Source organism: Oryzias melastigma, linkage group LG24 (assembly GCF_002922805.2).
Source record: "Oryzias melastigma strain HK-1 linkage group LG24, ASM292280v2, whole genome shotgun sequence".
NCBI classification, from domain to species: Eukaryota; Metazoa; Chordata; class Actinopteri; order Beloniformes; family Adrianichthyidae; genus Oryzias; species Oryzias melastigma.
Window position 1 is genome coordinate 7,815,343 of NC_050535.1, and position 19,857 is coordinate 7,835,199.

The following is a 19,857-nucleotide window of genomic DNA, read 5'->3' on the forward strand; positions in this document are numbered from 1 at the left end:
TTTTTTAGGATAATTTGTTATCTATTGGGGTCTTTATAGGCTAATTTACAGTTCAGCTTCTATTTTAGCAACATGCTAACGTTTTTGACTAATTAGGTTTACTGGACTATATTGGAGTTTGGCTAGTATTTAAGCAACGAGCTAGCTTTTTTGGCTACTTTGTTATCTAATGAGTTTTTGATGCTAATTTGGAGTTTAGCTCCTATTTTAGCAACATGCTAACGTTTTTGGCTACTTTGTTAGCTACTGAGTTTTTTATGCTAATTTGAGTTTAGCTAATGTTTTAGCAACATACTAACGTTTTTGGCTACTTTGTTAGCTACTAAGTGTTTTCTGCTAATTTAGAGTTTAGCTTCTATTTTAGCAACATGCTAACGTTTTTGACTAATTAGGTCTACTGCACTATATTGGAGTTTGGCTAGTATTTAAGCAACGAGCTAGCTTTTTTAGCTACTTTGTTATCTACTGAGTTTTTTATGCTAATTTAGAGTTTAGCTCATATTTTAGCAGCATGCTAACGTTTTTGGCTACTTTGTTATCTACTGAGTTTTTTATGCTAATTTGAGTTTAGCTAATATTTTAGCAACATACTAACGTTTTTGGCTACTTTGTTAGCTACTGAGTGTTTTATGCTAATTTAGAGTTTAGCTTCTATTTTAGCAACATACTAACGTTTTTGACTAATTAGGTTTACTGGACTATATTGGAGTTTGGCTAGTATTTAAGCAACGAGCTAGCTTTTTTTGGCTACTTTGTTATCTACTGAGTTTTTTATGCTAATTTGGAATTTAGCTCCTATTTTAGCAGCATGCTAACGTTTTTGGCTACTTTGTTATCTACTGAGTTTGTTATGCTAATTTGGAATTAAGCCCCTTTTTTAGCAGCATGCTAACGTTTTTGACTAATTAGGTTTACTGGACTATATTGGAGTTTGGCTAGTATTTAAGCAACGAGCTAGCTTATTTGACTACTTTGTTATCTAATGAGTTTTTGATGCTAATTTGGAGTTTAGCTCCTATTCTAGCAACATGCTAACGTTTTTGGCTACTTTGTTAGCTACTGAGTTTTTTATGCTAATTTGAGTTTAGCTAATATTTTAGCAACATACTAACGTTTTTGGCTAATTTGTTATCTATTGAGGTTTTTATAGGCCAATTTACAGTTCAGCTTCTATTTTAGCAACATGCTAACGTTTTTGACTAATTACTGGACTATATTGGAGTTTGGCTAGTATTTAAGCAACGAGCTAGCTTATTTGGCTACTTTGTTATCTAATGAGTTTTTGATGCTAATTTGGAGTTTAGCTCCTATTTTAGCAACATGCTAACGTTTTTGGCCACTTTGTTAGCTACTGAGTTTTTTATGCTAATTTGAGTTTAGCTAATATTTTAGCAACATACTAACATTTTTGGCTACTTTGTTATCCACTGAGTTTTTTATACTAATTTGAGTTTAGCTTCTATTTTAGCAACATGCTAATGTTTTTGACTAATTAAGTTTACTGGACTATATTGGAGTTTAGCTAGTATTTAGGCAACAAGCTAAATTTTCTTTTTTTGTTGCTAATTTGACATATACTAAGGTTTTTGGGGCTAATTTGGAGTTTAGCTCATATTTAAGCAACAAACTAAATATTTTTGAAAACTTGGCATGTATTAGGCATTTTTAAGAAGTTTAATTACACATTTTTCAGAATTTTAGGCCAACTTCAGCACTCTTTCATAGTTGTTTAACCAAATTTACTGTCTTTACTGTCTTATTGCCTTCAGCAATTTCAGCAAAAAGCATTCACATTAGCACTATCGCAGGTAATGCAACTTTTATAGTTTCATTAAGTAGCTGCATTTTAACAAACTTGCTGCTTGCACTTGCAGAGTCTGCAGAAGTAAAGAGGACAAGCAGAGTTGAGGCAAGCTTCTGCTTTCCTTTCTTTTGTCTTGATACAGGAAGTCACGTGACTCCTCAGGGGAGCCGGGCCTAGAGGGGTTGAGAGAAAAGCTCACTGTTGCTAGGGGGGGGGGGACTTGTGCGCGTGCTCGCATTCCACGTCTCGGTTGTTTGCATTGCATTGGTTAAGACCAGCCCTGATGCAAAGACACGTGAAATGCACGATCAGCACAAACTTCCTGAATGTGTGCGTGCCAAAGACCCCAGTGACACTCCCCTTCCTCTATCCAGCTGTGGAGCGAGGAGCGCTGACCACTCAGAAAAAGCTGACATCAGCAGCCAACTATCATATAAAAAGCCAAAATATCCAGGTATATCCTCACCTTTCCCATTTTCCCATGTTAGAACATCTGAAAAGGAGAACGCTGGTTTGAGCTTACGATAAGCTGAACCTGGCAGCTTTTAGGATTTTTCAGATAATATCGGAGTCTGACCCCAGAGCAGCAACACCCTGTCCTCCTACATCAGTTCTCTTTTGACCTTTAAAGTGAGGCGAAGACAGTGTCACATATAATTACCCACATTTGCCTTTCGATGATTTTGCTTCACCAACTTCAGCCATCAAGACAACGTTTATGTGATTTTCTTTTGCTTTTTTACTTGTACTGTATCACCAGTTTACATTCAAATTGAACTTTATTTATAAAGTACTTTTACGGTTACAGAGCACCTCAAAATCCTTTATTGTAAAAAAAATAATAATAAGACAAAAACAGTCCATGAAATCAAATTAAAACACTAAAAAATGCACAAAAAAAAGATTCAAAAGTGTTCAGAATGTAAAAATTTTTTTAATTAAAGCTTAAAAGGGGAAAAGACGCAATTGTCATAGCTATGTCCTCTTACTATAACTTGGTCCATGTTTTCTGCCCTGTAGTTCATCATCCTTCCACTAGAGGCAATAGAAGGTCATTCCCTTCTCGTTTCAAAATGGCTGCTTCCATGAAATCTCAAAAACACTTTTGGCGGGAAAAGTTTTGCTAATTTTCACATTTTATGGTGAGAATAATCCATCTATTGTTCATCATTTAAGAAAAAAATTATTACTGGCTTCACCGATAGAGTGCAAATTTTTTGATAACAATTCTTCGCAAAACAGTTATAAGTTAAAAATGTGTGGATCGAATTTGAGACAGTAGGTAAATAATAGGGCAAAAGTATCGCGATACGATATGTATCTCAAGACTGTATTGGACAATATTTAACTATTTTTTATTAATTATCTGAATATTAATACATTTTTCATACATAGAAAATACATGCTATTTAATGATTAGAAATTAACACATCCCTTTATTATTTTTATGTTTTTTACTCAAAATTGGAGTTAATCTGCTTGAATTAGGAACACAAATTAAATATGTTTAAAATCATGTAAAGAAACTACATTTAGAAATGATTAGCAGACATCCTTCAATTGCGTATAAAGTGTCTTTGACCGTCTTTGTTGCCAACTTTGTCTCTTTTTCGCCCCATTTAAGTGACGGTCTCATAAATAGCAGAACTAACCGTGACCAGATGTGATCTTCCACGAACACGGAGGAGTGACTGAGTGGATTTGTGTCCCTTAATGTTAAGTTGGGCAACATGTTTATGTGTAATGCTATTATGAGTGCGCTGTCCTCAAGAGATCACAGCTCACCTTCGGTGGAGCGAGGTTTTGAGGGTATTAATTCGAGAACAACAACAGACAGAAAAGTGTCCAAACTAATTCTCCCATGACTGCAATAAAGCTCAGAGGAACTTAGCAGACCTTGTTGTGGAAACATTGAATCAAAGTGTATTCAAACTGGAGCGTGAAGGAGGGGTGGTGGTGGTAGAAGTTTGTCATCAGACACTGATTCTGAAAACATAAACACACGCATGCAAATTTTTGTCGTCCGCGCTGCCGGTTCTGTCTTCATTACAGCAGAATGCAGGATGTGCTCGCTCTGCTTCGGGGACGGCACAGGACATCCCTGCTGGGTTTTATCAACCCGAGGTCCAGGACACGGCGTCCTTAAGCAGCAGCGCGACTCAGCCTGCCAAGAACACAAACACAGAAACCCAGGCGCACTGTCAACAGAAACTTTGCAGCAAAAACAAAAGGCAACTTATCCAACTTAGAAGGAGGAACGGATTCTGAAGCAGCAAGAAGCTGTTTTCAGATAAGGGTGTTTTTATTTCAGTCTTTGAGGAATTGTGACCCAACTTTATTCCTCAGATAAACTTTCGCGCGGGTGGGTCGGGTTCCTTATCTTGGTGTGTAGTTACATCGAGAACAAAACATCAAATCTTTTTATTGTATGATCAAATACGGGGCAAACAAGGGGCAGCTTCTTTTCAAAACTCTGCAAAAACACTGTACAATATAAAAAAAAAAGCTCAAAAGATAAGAAAAAAATGTAATTTATCATGGTTGCAGATGTTTCAAGCCTTTCTGATGAATTTGCAATCCTCTGCTCTGGCTTTGTGGTACTTTGTGGTACTTTGTGGCGAAGCTTTGGTGGCTGGCAGTCTGCCTTTTTTTAAGAACTTAAACCATTTTATCATCTGATGTCTAAAAATAGAGAAAGAGCAGAGGGCAAGTCTGCTGGGGATGATTATCGTACTTATCCCGGCGTATGAGCACGCCCGTGACAGGAGCTATGCAGCATGAAACCACGTCCACATAAGAGGCTGAAAACAGAGGTGTACCGAGGCGTAAAACACAACCAAGCACAAAGATGAGACGGGCTCACCGTGAAATGATCACACGAAGCTTTTTCTCGGAGCGAGTGATTAATGACGTCTGAAGTTAATTGCTTGTGAGAAAGAGACGGAGCGAGGTAAAGAGGAGAGGAGAAGAGGGCACCTCTAGCATTAAAGATAAGCGGGGAATCTCCATGATTAATAGCGGGCCCGCGATGATACATGCAGCGATGTGTTCGGAAGGCAGAATCGTTAATAACCATCAGTGGGGGAGCTTTTCATTGCTGGTGGAGGACATTTGGGAAACATACATCCAAGAGATTTTTTCAAGAAATGGGGGAGGGTTTACTGTATTTTTCGGAGCATAAGTCGCAGTTTTTGGTAGGTGACTCAGGAGCAAATTTATTTAAACACAAATAGGCCTATATATAATGTACATATATATATATATATATATATATATATATATATATATATATATATATATATATAAATTTGTTATTTTCCATTAGGTGTGGGTGTATACTGACAGCAACGCAGAAGAAGAAGCGGCGTCCAAAACAAACATGGAAGAGAATCTAATCTTTGCTGATGATACTTTCGTGTTTACCGACAAATACACTTCATCGCTCAACATCAATATATATATCTATATCTATATATCTATATAGATATAGATATAGATAGCTTCTCCCACATCTAGTTTATAAACACAGTTTCAAAACTTTTGGCCCCATTGTGGCAAGTTGGAGCAGGGCTAACACAAAGAATCAATCAAAATCGATGAGGGCGGTAACTTCAGTCCTGGTGCATTCACTGACTTGTCGAACTGTGATATTTATGGTCAGAAAATGCCTGTTTAGTCTGTACTATCATAGTCTGAAGATGTCCCAAGTGGGGTGTAAAAAGTAGAGTTTTATCGCATACAAACCGCGCGTCCAAAACGCCTTTCTACGTCGTTGAAAGCGCCATGTAATTGTGTTAAATACAGGCGCAGAAAACATCCTTATGCTTGGATAAGATGGTTATGAGGTGTATGGAATCAAATTATATATATATATATATATATATATATATATATATATATATATATATGACGGGCTCAAGTTAATTATTAATTATTGACAGAATTATTTTTTATATACAATATATATATATATACACAGTATATATATATATATATATATATATATAGTATATATATATTTATATATTTTATATATATATATGTATATTGTGCATGTATACATATATGAATATGCACAATATACATATATAATGTTTTTTCTTTTTTGTTATGCTTTATGGTGCGACTTTTACTCCAGAAAATTTAGTACTCTTGTTAAAATGAGGTTTGAAGCCTCTTTCTAGGTCAGTTTCTTCTGTTGTTGATGTGTCCACACTGCATGTATCACAAAATAACTGACCATGAGAAGTTTGAAAATGAGTAAACAAACTTTTAAAATACTACTGCCATTCCGGAGAGCAAAATTTGTTATCTTTTGCTCTGTAGCATTGCCAGGCGAACATCATAGATAAGAGAAGAATCTCCTGGAAGGGAAATGTGCAAAGCTCCCGTCACATGAGAGCGTCAGTAATGAGCCATGATCTCAGTGATAATAGCAGTTGTAATGGGAATTGATGGCAATAAAAATGTTCCCCTCGGGTTATGTAACGCAAACATGTGATGTGTCTCGTTGGCTCTCACTCACAACATAGCAGCTCTAATCTTTATCCTTATTTTTCATGGATATTGAAGCTAATATACATCACACAGTTTACCCTGTATGTGTTCATTTATCAAGGTGACCAGTCCAGTCCCGATCAAAGCACTCTGACCTGCTGAAAATTTATGGGAGTAGCATGACTAGCATGCTTTTGGACTGACCGACGCTGATTGGCTGTCGTGAGTGGGATGGGTCTGCCAATCCCCCCAACCTCAGGCCAAGCGATTGGAGGAAAAACAGGAGCAGACAAGGAGTTCTTTGAGCATGTGGCCTTACACAACAGGGTAAATGCAGGCAAAGTCAGAAAGGGAACAAAAAAAAAAGACAGAAAGAAACAGACTGAAAAAGAGTAGTAAAGTTGTGCCCAAAGCATCATGGGAGCACAATTCTTGGTATTCTTGGAAAGTTTTACAGCAGGAATACAAGCTAAAGACGGAACAGCGGGGTTCCAGATTCCTTTCCAGCCCTTCATATAAGCACAGCTCCCAGCCGCTGGCCGGGAAATGCACACATGATTGAAGAGAATGGAATGTTCTGTCTGCAGTCCAGGGCTCGGGGCAGCTGGAACCTGGATCCAGTGTGCGTGTTTGCGCAAGTTAGTCTTGAGTGTGTGTGTTTTTGTACCGCTGAAGTATAAATAACCATCCTCTCTCAGCAGTGTTAGCACAGACCAGCCACGCTGTTTATTTATAAGGGGTTTTATACGTGTCAAGACCAGCGTGTTGTCCGCACCTTTGCCTCAGGCCAGAATTATATATTCCCTCACAAGATCACGCATAGGAAGCTGCTGACACCCCAAAGTTTTTTTTGATTATACTTATAATGAGATTGCCCCACACTTGCTGCTTTTTTCCCAACTGACTGACCCAAAACTGGCAGCAAAAGCAGAGCAGCTTGAGAGAAGTCGGGTTCTCACACTTTTGAGCTCACATATTTTGATGCAGAAAAGTCAACGCTTGCATCACATTTGCTTGTCTGCTGGGGCAGCTGCCCTCTGCGGATCACTCATTCATTTGTCAGCGCTCAGAATTGATATGCCCTTGGGCAAGACGCTTAACCCTCGTTGCACTTGAGTAAGATGTTTTGGATAAACACTTGTGCTAATTGTAAAAAATCACGCAAACTGTCATTTTTAGCTTATTTTGTCACGGTATCCATCTGTAAGCCAACCTAGCTTAGCCTTAGGTCGACTATGTTCATAGTTATGTGCTGTGGTGCCACTTTCAACATGTGTTTTGCCATTCTGCTCATCTGGCAGGTGGGGCAAATGATTTCAATCAGCACCTACCAGGTATTTAAGTCAGAGGCAGCCTGTGGAGCTTGTTGGGTTTTTGTTGGTGCTGGCTTGTTTTGTTCTTTTGCCTTCCTTGTTCTCAGCAGTCTTATACTGCTAGGTTTTGTTATTTTAGTTTGGGGTTGGACCTTGGTAGTCTTAGTTTGTCGGCTTTGTTTGTTTGTTTTCCTTAGGTAGTAATGGTAAAGTAGCCTTTATGGGAGCTCCTGACTCCGATGGTCGACATGGCTGGATCAGCAGTCTCCCTGACTTATTTTATATTAGAACAAGGTTCCAATTTGCCTTTTTGTTTTAACCAGCATAATAATTGGTTTTCCCCTTTGGTTTTCAGGACACAGTTTGTTTGTTTCCCTTGTTTCCTTTTCTCACTGGTGTCCAGTTTTTTTTTTGGTATTGGTCCAATTTCTGGTTTTGCCCCTAGACTTAAGCCAGGTCTGCCATTAATCTTTATAAAGTTTTATAAAGTCCATCCAAACATCTTCTTATGCTAATCCCGGACCGGGTCATGGAGGCAGCAGTGTGAGCGAAGATGCCCAGACTTCCGTCTCCCTGTCCACTTCCTCCCCGAGGCATTACCCGGTCTTCCGCCCAGTGCCCGGAACACCTCCTCAGGGAAGAATCCAGGATGAGGTGTCCAGGAGGCATCTGGACCAGATCCCCGAGCCACTTCAACTGGATTCTCTTGATGTAGAGGAGTTTGCAGCTCTACTCCGAGCACTCTGAGGGTGATTCCTATAAGGGAGCGCCCAGGTACCCTACGGAGGAAGCTCATTTACGCCGCTTGCATTAGGGACCTTGCTCTTTCGGTCACGACCCAGAGCTCATGACCATAGGTGAACACTGGAACGAAGATCGACTGGCAAATTGAGAGCTTTGCTTTCTGGCTCAGCTCTCTCTTAACCACAATGGACCGGTGCAGCAACCGCAAAACGCCGGACGCCGCTCCAATCTGCCTGTCGATCTTCCCTCACTACTAAGCAAGACCCCGAGATACTTAAACTCCTCCACCTAGGGCAGGAGCAGTCTTTCTCCAGTTAAGACCCATGGCCTCAGACTTTGTTTATAAAGACTAAGATAAGTGCATAGGATTAGAAATAAACCGTTTCTTTAAGGTCTTTTTGTCTGAATATAAACTCTTTTTATGTGTTTTTGGCATGTTTTAAGATGTTCTTATGGCATTTTCTGAGTATTTCTCTATGCAAATCCTAGTGAATCAAGAGCAGACAATAAAATAGTTGAAAAATAGCTTGTTTGTGATGTTCTCAGAGGGCGGAGTTGCTTCACGACAATGTTGTCGCCCACAACTACTATTAACCTACTACTGTAGTGCAGAGATATGACCTTTTCTTTAAAAAATGGTATAATCGTAATTAAAAGACCAATGGGAATGCTTTTACAATAGATCATGGTAGTTTTATTTTTATTTGTGTTTTTTTTTTATTATAATTTTGGGATAAAACGATTTTAGGTCCTTTCCGCCCCTTATTCCAAATCACAAGTGACACTGTGCTAATTGTCTGCTTGACCCGGCAGCAGCACTGTTGACATTAGACTCAGATTAGTGCTGGTTTACATAATGGTTGAAAAAGTGCGTCTATCTTCAGCCAAGAATCACACACGTGCACTCTGTGCCAGTGGGTGGTTGTGGGGCTCAGGTCACGGACTGCCGCCGAAGGGGAGCTAAGGTGGTGCCGTTTGTGTGTTAAGGGGGCGGAGCTACTCCAACCCAAACCTCTTTGACCTTTGACCCCTCGCTGTCTCCAGCTGCATGAGACCTTAACCCTTTGACACAGCTCTTCCTGCAGAATAAAACAATAAATACCTGTGTCTCCCCTCCCTTCACGCCAGGCTTTAATTAACAGGTAGGAATTTCCCTGAAGAACATGAAGTACAGGAACATGTCAAAGTGAAACGGACCCAGTTCATGTGTTGGAGTTCAGATATGTGCGGCTGGATGATGAAATACACTTGCAACACCATGTAGACACGCCCTATCTCTGCACTGCCTGGCTACATGAACCCAATTCAGTCGCACAATTCATCTGAACCAATCAGGATTCTTCACATAGTTTTTTTTTTTTTCCAGGAGTTTCATTTCTGCATTTTTATCTTCTTCCTTGACTTCTAAAAATATGTATAAAATGTGCGCTCCACATTCAGCAGCTCATGAAAGAAGATATTGGGAGTTTGACTGCACACCCAGAAATATCAGAGACATGGAAAGAGGCGGGAAGGAGATTCCTTGCGTGGCTGCTGACAGGGATTAATTGTTCCCACATTTTGCAGATGGACAAAAAGAGCCCTGTGTTTCTGTGCAGCTGCTGCAGACGTGCACAAACACACACACATGCGTGAGCAGGCCTACTTCATGAAACAAGTTATGCTTCGTCAGGCGACTTTGAGCCAACGCTCCTCATAAAACATCACAGACAAACCTGGAAAACCAGTTATGTGAGCAGCTGACAGTTCAGACTGTTTTCACTATCAGAGGCCTCATTTCATCTTGTTAACTTGCACAGTAATGAAATTAATGAAATGGCAGTTAAGAAGTGCACATCTGGTAGTTTTGTGTAAAGAAACAAGTTTTAGATTTTTTTTTTTTTTTGTCTTCAAGCTGTCAAACTGTTTCAGTCAGCCTTATAGAAAAAGCTATTTATAGAAAGCAGGTGCTTTTGGGTGACTAACCACATTTGTTAAGGATGATTAATCGCTCATCACAAAGGAATGTCACGTGGATTTAATGTCATCGGAGGTGAAAAAGGGTAAAATTTCCAAAGGAGAAATAGAAAGTGGAGAAATTTTGTGTCAAAAAATAAATATAATTATGATTTTTATCAAAGATTCCCCACTTTCGAACCCTTAAAAGACTATAAAATAGAGTTGGACTATATATTAATTTAATAAGACATGCGTTCTATGAAGATACAGTCTGATTTTTAGGAAAAAAATCCAATTTTTTTAGTTTTTTACATGTTCTTGTGGCATTTTTTGGATGATAGCGGACACATAATAAAATAATTAAGCTTAAAATAACATTTTTGAGTATTTTTTTTTTAAATTGTTGTGAATGAGGAGCAAACGAAAAAAAAGCAGCAAAAAAATAGCTCGAAAGTACGGCACAATCTCTCAGCATCGGGGAGGGGAAGGGTGGCGGGGTTGCTCTAGCTAGAAAACCACACTTTTCTTTTTTTTTTTTTATTTTGGCTAAAAATGGCATAATGATATTTAAAAGGACATTGTAAATACTTCTAAAATGGGTCAAAATATTGATCAGAGTGAGACTTTAAACAGAAAATATGAGTAAAATCCTATTAAATATGAAACATTTTACGAACTCTATTAATCTTTCTACTGAGCTCTAATGATGAAGACTTGGATGATCTATAAAAAAAAGTAATTTAATGTTCAAATGCAATGCATTGTGGTCTATATTTGCCATTGCACATTAGTCTTTTGTAGAGACCTCTGGGAAGTTTTGGAGTTGTAGATTTGGAAACCCTGAAAAAATGGCGATCGCCCTACTGAAGATTTACAGAGATTTACTCACTTTTCCAAAAGCATCTGCACATTGATGCTCGGCTTATTTTGTTCCCCGGTACAGGACAGAACATTTCCAGAAATGTCACTAAAGGAGCGTGTTCTCATGTTCTCAGTGGGTAGTGTTATCGCAGCTCGGTTGCCAGGCGACAGGTGTCCCTATTGTCAGTCTTTGTTGAGTTTAAGCGAAGATATGAGGTGTATCAATCCGAACGGACACACTCTTTCATTCATTTTGGTTTGAAGTTCATCCTCTCATCAAACCATTAAGGAAAATTAAGAAGGAAGGAAAGAAATCAAGTTATCCTTTTTTTTCTGACTGTCTGTATCGGTGCGTCTTGTGTTTGTGTTGTTATTTAACTCTCTTGGTGTTATGAATCAGCACTGTTGCTGTTTTTATTAATGGGCTTTTGAGAATACCCAAGAGGAGATACAGTAGTGAGCAAACACGATCTGCTGACGTCATGAAGTGCAGTGTACACACAAAAAAGCACATTCTGTAATTCTATGCTTAAATTATGTACTCCTTTTTGATTTGAAATTAAGTTTTCAAGGAGGACTATGTGGGAGGATCTGGTGCTGGAGACATACTGTCCATCACATGGCCTCCTGAAATGTTCTTTTTTTCTTCCATCGTCTTCTCACCATCCGTCACTCTCGCTTTCATTTGGCACTCAATTTTTCCCCTCTCGCTCCATCACTGTCGAGGCTCCGGGTGCAGATGTCCTGTTTCCTTTTCATTGCTGCTTCATCGCGTTCGCTTACGAAACGTCTCACTTGACATTTGAAGGATGCGAGGAGCGGCAAGGCAAAGGGGAAACGTTAAACAAGTGGCTTTGCTGGGAGAGATGAGGGCTGACTGGAGGAATAAATGGATTTGTGAATGCTTTGGGGTCTGGCAGGTTAGAGCGGGAGAGAGGAAACTCACATTCCACTCGTTCTCCTCTCATTCTTCCCAGCAAGATTTTATTCCCCAACTAGATCTATTTTCTGCCGCCTGCTTTTCCTAGCAGCTGGATGCAGTTTGACCAAGCATTTGGATGTCTTTAACAAGTTTGATAATAAAACAGCATAGCGTCATGCCTCAAGAGATGCATGCAAAGGGTAAACACTGGCCTTTCCGGTGTTTTGTCTTATGGTTAGTGCTGCAACAAACGATTATTTTAATAGCCAACTGATCACCGATTATTTTTTCTGATTAGTTGACTAATCGAATCATGTGCATAGTGGATGTAAAGTACACATCTTAACCATCATTAGCTTTAAACTCACTAGAAATAAAGACAATAAAGATGATAGTTTATTAAACTTAATGAATTGTGCCTCATCTGTCCTTCATTAGTTTCTGGTATTATAAGATTAAACAAGAAAAGTTGCATTACCTGTGATAATGCTTTTTGCTAAAAGACCTAAGTGCAAAAGTTGACCTAAATTTCTGAAAAAGTTGCAGGAAAATTGCTTAAAAATTAATAATACATGCCAATTTTGCAAAAATATTTAGTGTTTTGCTTAAATATGAGCTATACTCCAAATTAGCCCAAAAAACCTTAGTAGATGTCAAATTAGCCAAAAAAAAGCTAGCTCGCTGCTTAAATACTAGCTAAACTTCAAAGTAGCCTTAAATTTCTCAGTAAACTAAATTAGTCAAAAATGTTGGCCTGTTGCTAATATATTAGATAAACACTAAGTTGGCCTATAAAACTTCAGTAGATAACAAATTAGCCAAAATTTTTTGAATGTTGCTAAAATATTAGCTAAACTCCAGATTAGCATAAAAAACCTAAATAGGCACCAAATTAGCCAAAAACGTTCGCTCGCTGCTTAAATACTAGCTAAACTCCAAAATAGCCTTACATTTCTCAGTAAACTAAATTAGTCAAAAATGTTAACCTACTGCTAATATATTAGCTAAACATTAAATTGGCCTATAAAACTTCAATAGATAACAATTTAGCCAAAAATGTTTGAATGTTGCTAAAATATTAGCTAAACTTCAAATTAGCATAAAAAACTTCATGAGATGCCAAATTAGCCAAAAAGCTAATACACTACTTAAATACTAGCTAGGCTCCAAAATAGCCTAAAATTCCTTAGTAAACTAAATTAGTCAAAAAAAGTTAGCCTGTTGCTAAAATAGAAGCTAAGTACTAAATTAGCCTATAAAACCTCAGAAGATAACAAATTAGCCAAAAAATGTTAGCATGTTGCTAAAATATTAGCTGAACTCCAAATTTCTTTTTAATTACTATAAAAGATGAAAACGTAGCCCATAAATATATTTAAAGGCTTGTTGCTAAACTTGAAATTTGAAGACTTTCTCATTCATTTCCTATGGGGCATATTTTGCTCAATATTTCCAAAACTATGAAGTTTAAGAATACCAAAAATACAAGTTATAATGTCCTGAACAAGCTGAACATTTTGATACCAGGATTGTTGAAATCGCCGAAAAACATACAGGAAAGAATCTCTATAGTGTGAGTGCTCACTAAGCTGACTTCATATAAAATAAAGTAATGACTAATCGACTATTAAATTAGTCGCCGATTATTTTAATAGTCGATCACTCGCCGATTAGTTGACTAATCATGTCAACCCTACTTATGGTACAGAACTTTCTGTGCACGATCCATCAGAAGCAACTTTTAAATTGGAGCACAAGTTCTAAAGTTGTCTTTCTCAGCCTTTATTCCGGTGATGTGTATAAGTAAATGTAACTTAATCCCTGTGATTAAACTTACCAGAATAACATAGCCGACCCGTTCGTCTGTAAACTGTTGGACAGAAGTGATGGCAGTCCTTCACGCAAAACAAAATAGCAACCTTGTAGTCGAACCCAGAAATCTGCTGTCTTTTAGCGAGTAAAAATACACTAGACAGGGGAAAACAGACAGAAAAAATGCTCATGTATTGTGCATGGTGGTTGGCTTGTTTATATGAGAGGGTATAGTGTGGCCCCAGAGTCCTTGCGGAGCCAAAAGAGCTATGTGTTTGTGAAACAACAGAAAGTGCGGAAGAGGGGAGGGGAAAAGGGAAAAAGAGAAAAGAATCGTCCAGACCTCAAGGAGACTTTTGGAAGACGTGGATTTAATCCAATCCAATTCCTTCATTTGATCATGTTTTATTGCTTTTACCAAGACGGAGATCAAATAAACAACCATAGAAATCTACAAATGTAACAAAAAAGTTTTCCACAACTCTTGAGTTGGGGAAACGTGTACACATTTGCAACACAACGAATATCAAGAATGAACAAATGCCCATCTGATATCTGGGCGTAAACAACATCTGCAGTTGTACAAGTGATCCAACTGTGTGTTTCTTTTTTAATGTGTGCATACATCTGCATTGTGAATATAACTTTTGTAGCAGTTCCACAATGAACCTCTCAGACTCTCATAATGAATCGACATGGAGTTGATCAGCACAAACCAGACGAAATTCAAACACAAAAGGCGCTCAATCTGGTTTACAATGACTCTGTTTGTGTCTTTTGACACAGAAAAAATGTGTGATTACAGCCCACTGTCTTTTTCCTCTTCATATCCATAGCACGAAAGCTTTAGAAGGGATAATACGGACATTGGTGCTAAATACTAGTACTCATTTAGGGGAACAAGCTTTTGCTTTGTTGATAGGTGTTTAACTAGCTGCTAAATCGATTTATTTGTCTACAAAAATGTGTTTATTGATTCTAGTTTTTGTCTCTTTTTCTACTTTGTTTTGCAGAACTCCATCCGCCACAACCTTTCCCTCCACAGCCGGTTCATTCGTGTCCAGAATGAAGGGACAGGAAAGAGTTCCTGGTGGATGATCAATCCAGAAGGAGGAAAAGGCGGCAAGGCTCCGAGACGTCGTGCCGTCTCCATGGACAATAGCAACAAGTACACCAAGTCGGCCCGCGGTCGTGCTGCTAAGAAGAAAGCTGCTCTACAGGCGGCCGCTGCCGCGGCAGGTGAAGGTGGCGGAGACAGTCCTTCAGGTCTCTCCAGGTGGCCTGGTAGTCCAACATCCCACAGCACAGAGGACCTGGACTCTGGATGGACAGACTTCCGATCTCGCACCAACTCCAATGCCAGCACTGTTAGTGGCCGCCTCTCGCCCATTTTGGCCAACACTGAACTTGGCGAAGTGCTGGACGATGAGGCTCCTCTCTCGCCCATGATCTACTCCAGTCCTGGCAGGGCACTGTCTCCGGGGAATGCCATGTCCAACGGGAAAGCAGCGCCGGCTGAGCTGCCTCGCCTGGCAGACCTGACGGGTACGATGAACTTGAACGATGGAATCACAGATGAACTGATGGATGACTTGCTCGACAACATCAAGTTGGTACCACCCTCCACCAGCCAGAACCTCCAAAATGGCTTCACTTTTGGGTCCAAACCCAATGGAATAAGCTTACCTTCCTCCACGTCCTGTCCATCCTCCAACTCTTCCTCTAATGGTGGAAATAATGGTTTCAGTAACTCCATCTTTGGCTCCCAAGCAATAGGGTCCCTGCGCTCTTCCCCGATGCAGACCATCCAGGAGAACAAACAAACGTCTTTCACCAGCATCAGCATGTCCGGCTTTGGCACCAAAACTCTGCAAGACCTGCTTAACTCTGGTAGTCACAACCACAGTGATGTGATGATGACCCAGTCTGACCCTTTGATGTCGCAAGCCAGCTCAGCTGCCGTCAATTCCCAAAACTCGCGCCGAGGCCTGATCCTCCGCAATGATCCTGTGATGACGTTTGGGACCGGCGGAGGTATTCAAGGCAGTCAGAGGGACGTGTTACAAACTAACAACCAAAACCAGAGCTCCGTGAGGTCAATAAATGGTGGTCTGAACCTAGCCAACGAGGCTAACACACTGGCTAACGCTAAGCAGCAGCTCCTGCTCTCACCGTTGGGAGGGAATGGTTCGTCCACCATGCAGATCGACCCCTCCATCTTTCTCAACGGTACCATCAGCAGCAGCAGCGGAGGAGGGGTTTCTCAGGACCGCTTCCCCACAGACCTGGACCTGGACATATTCAATGGCAGCCTGGAGTGTGACATGGACTCCATCATCCGAAATGACCTGATGGACGCGGACGGCCTGGATTTTAACTTTGACTCTCTGATGAACATGAACGGAGTCAGCAACTTCACGAGCACCAAGCAGAGCTCTCAGAGCTGGGTACCCGGCTGAGAATGGAGCAGCAGATTTGGTATGATGTGAGTGATCACGTCACATCCTGGTGTAAAGGTGCATTCACACCGAACGGCATTCGCGCAACAAATTCGAGAGCCCCGCCCCTCTTTCGTCGCACGAAACATACGCTGGTAGTCGCCTGTCAAAAATGCCTCAGGTTGGAGTTTATATTGATATTATTAAAGATTTTCCCGGTACAGGGGCTGGGTCTGTATGACAGCCACTTCCACTGTGTTTCTGTGGCTGAGCTTGAAGGCTGACTGTCTAGTACAAGGATGTCCATTACGTCAGTCGATTGGAGTGGATGTGTAGGTAGATTGCGGGGCATCAAAAATGAAAAACCAAAAAATATATATATATATATATTTAAATTGCCCTAAGCAAATCACCATCCTCGCCATGAGCATTACACTTGATTGACATGCAGTACGGCCAATCGTACATCCAAAGGTCACAGCACATGTGTGTTTAACTAGACTAAACGCAGTCGGCAGTGCCTTCCATTGAAGAGTGTTTGCATCCCAGGTCCCCGCTCCTCCCTGTAGCAGCTTTTATTGACGGAGATACTAACCCAACCCTCCCGCCAAACCACCTGTAGCTGGGTCCGCAGTCCCAACAGAGGGATCGGAGCCTAGTCATGCAGCAGTGTTATCCAGAAGCATGCGTTTCTCGAGCCCAGGAGACGGAGTGGGACGGAGTGCGATGTATATATAGATATATCTATCTATATATATCTATATATATATGTGTAGGTACATAGATAGATATAGATAAATAGATAGATAGATAGATAGATATAGATATATGTAAATGTATATACACACACTTAGACATATATATATATATATATATATATATATATATAGATAGATAGATAAATAGATAGATAGATATAAATATATGTAAATGTATATACACACACTTAGACACACACACATATATATATATATAAATATATAGATAGATAGATAGATATAGATATATGTAAATGTACATACACACACTTAGACATATATATATGTATAGGTAGATAGATACATAGATAGATAGATATATGTAAATGTATATAGACACACTTAGACATATATATATATATAGGTAGATAGATAGATATATATATATATATAAATATATAGATATATAAAAATGTATATACACACTTAGACACACATATATATATATATATATATATATATATATATATATATATATATATATATATATATATATATATAGTATATATTAATACACACCCGGTATATGATGAGGTGCAGCCATCATATCGAGTGAGTGAGCTCCGCTGCGGGAGTGAAAAGCCACTAAAAATGTCACGTGCCCATAGCTGAGTTCCTGATAGGCAGATGCGATGTAGCGACCTGTCAAACGTCAAATATATAAATTTTGGCCGTGCTGACCGATTCGCGTCTCGACGCTCAAATCGAGTTGCTGCCAGACCTTTGTGCCATACCTGTCCCTTAAATCGCGTCGCAGGATTTCAGACCGCCAAACTGGCCGCCTCCGCCGCTCGACTATAATTCGATGTGAATGCACCTTTAAGTTTCTGCATTGAAAAGTATAAACTTTAAAACACTTGAAGGCTTGTTTCATGCTCAGGAAGATGATTTTGTTTTTCTTTATCTCTCCAGGTTTCACCCGTTTGGTCCGTGAGAAGATCAGACAGCATCCTTTTGCCAAACCTGCCATCAGCACAATGTAAAATACAAACCCTGTGTTTACAGACGAAGACTTCCTCTCACGAGCTTTACCTTCGCTCCCGTTCTGGTCAGTCACGAACGATCCGAGGTGCTGCACGATCCCTCGAACCGTCCTTTGAAACAACATCACGAAGCTAGACGAAACAATCACAAGAAAACCCACAAAAAAAAAGAATTATGCAACTTTCTTTTTGACATTTGGCCTGTCGATGTAAAGTAAAATCTCAGAACTTCAAGGAGCAAAGACGGACGCTGTTTCTTCAGCTGAAGGTGAAAAGGAGACAAAAGTCAAGATTTTATGTACATCTGATCCAGTGGTTACCTTGAGTGTGTTAATGATGAAAAAGACAAAAAATCCTTCTGTTGTTTGTGATTTTTAAATGTTCAGTGTTTGCTTTTTTGGGGGTTTTCTGTTTTTTCTGGATCATACCTGTCTGTATAAAAAGATTTTTGGTGACATGAAGAGACGAAAAAGGATACACTTGCATACACGAAAGCGGACAACACTGACACTTTGCAAACCTCAAAAAAGTAAAAAAATTCCTCATTTTACGCCATGCACTTACTGTTTTCTCCTTGTATATTGCTTGAATTTAAACTACCAGCAGCACACAGAGGCTTTTATGACGAATAACCGAATATTGCAACACATCTGTACATTAAAGTGTACAAAAAGAAGGAGAATAATCGTTTTTTTTTTAGTTATGTTGGGGTCATTTACCATGTAGCCAAAATCAATACCTGTTTTCTTGGGTTGTGAGCTTTTTCACGCCAACAGGTGCTATATAAACAGTGTTTTTAATCCAGTCCTGAGAGAAAGCCGTGCTCGTCAGAGCCACATGTAGCGCGGCAAAAGTCGTAAGACGACGGAGGGATGAGAGCGGGGGTCGTTTTTTTTTTGTTTTTTTTTTTCTTTTTTTGACGGCTCATTCCTCTAGAAGCCATTCGTTTCTCTTGTAAAACAATAAGCTATTTCTGTATATTGCCAAATTACTTGAAACAAACAGTAGGATATGCTGGCAGCCAAATCACACATGCACACACGTTATTACACAAACGCAGATAGAAAAAAAAATAAAAATACAGCAGGGATCTGCGTTTGGCTCTTCTTGTTATGAGGCTTGTTAAGCATATACAGAATCACTCAGGGGGGGAGGGGGAAGGGAGGCTTCTCGTTTAAAAAAAAAAAAAATATTCTGTAACATTCAAAAGGTATACCATATACCATTCTTGATAATAAAGCCTAATAATACTTTGTGCTTGTGAACTTGTAACCTGTGAACTTTTTGGCTAACGAGATGAGGAGGATCAGGATTATTCTTACACGCATGTCTACTATTATTTTAGGTTTTTTCTCTCATAGCTTTTTAGACTCATAAATCCCCTTGTGGACACGCCTGGTGCTCCCGATTTCTTTCTGTAGAGTTCATTTCAGCTCTCACAGGATGTGTAATCCCTCACAGTGCATACAGCACAGTCGACTGTATGCATGTCTGCATTTATGCATTAAGAGTTGTTTGAGAATGCATATATACTTGTTGTATGTCCTTATATACTCACGTAGTACTTGACCCTGAGTTTTTTTTGTGATACCTCTGAAGTTGAAGAAAACATTGAACAACGTTACACGCCGGGTAGGAGAGAACACTGTTACCAGCGATTTGTTTTTGATTTTTTTTAAACGGTGATGGTCGCCGTTGTTGTAGCATCTGGAAACCCTTGGGTCGTGACATGAAGTGTATTCACTGCTTTTGTATAATAGTGTACAGTTTTGAGTACTTTTTGAGGC

At 39.5% G+C, this 19,857-nt stretch overlaps 1 protein-coding gene across 2 annotated transcripts in view; it reads left to right on the forward strand.

Moving 5' to 3' along the window:
* foxo3b (forkhead box O3b) overlaps positions 1-19,267 on the forward strand; it is a 51,193-nt gene extending 31,926 nt beyond the window's left edge. The window contains exons 2-3 of one of the 2 annotated variants that reach the window (XM_024291203.2): positions 14,905-16,376; positions 18,000-19,267. In XM_024291203.2, coding sequence (XP_024146971.1) covers positions 14,905-16,350 — 1,446 coding nt within the window. In that variant the 3' untranslated portion in view covers positions 16,351-16,376; positions 18,000-19,267. The remainder of the gene's footprint in view (positions 1-14,904; positions 16,377-17,999) is intronic. The other variant, XM_024291204.2, reaches the window with a different exon arrangement.
* The last annotated feature ends 590 nt before the right edge of the window (positions 19,268-19,857 follow it).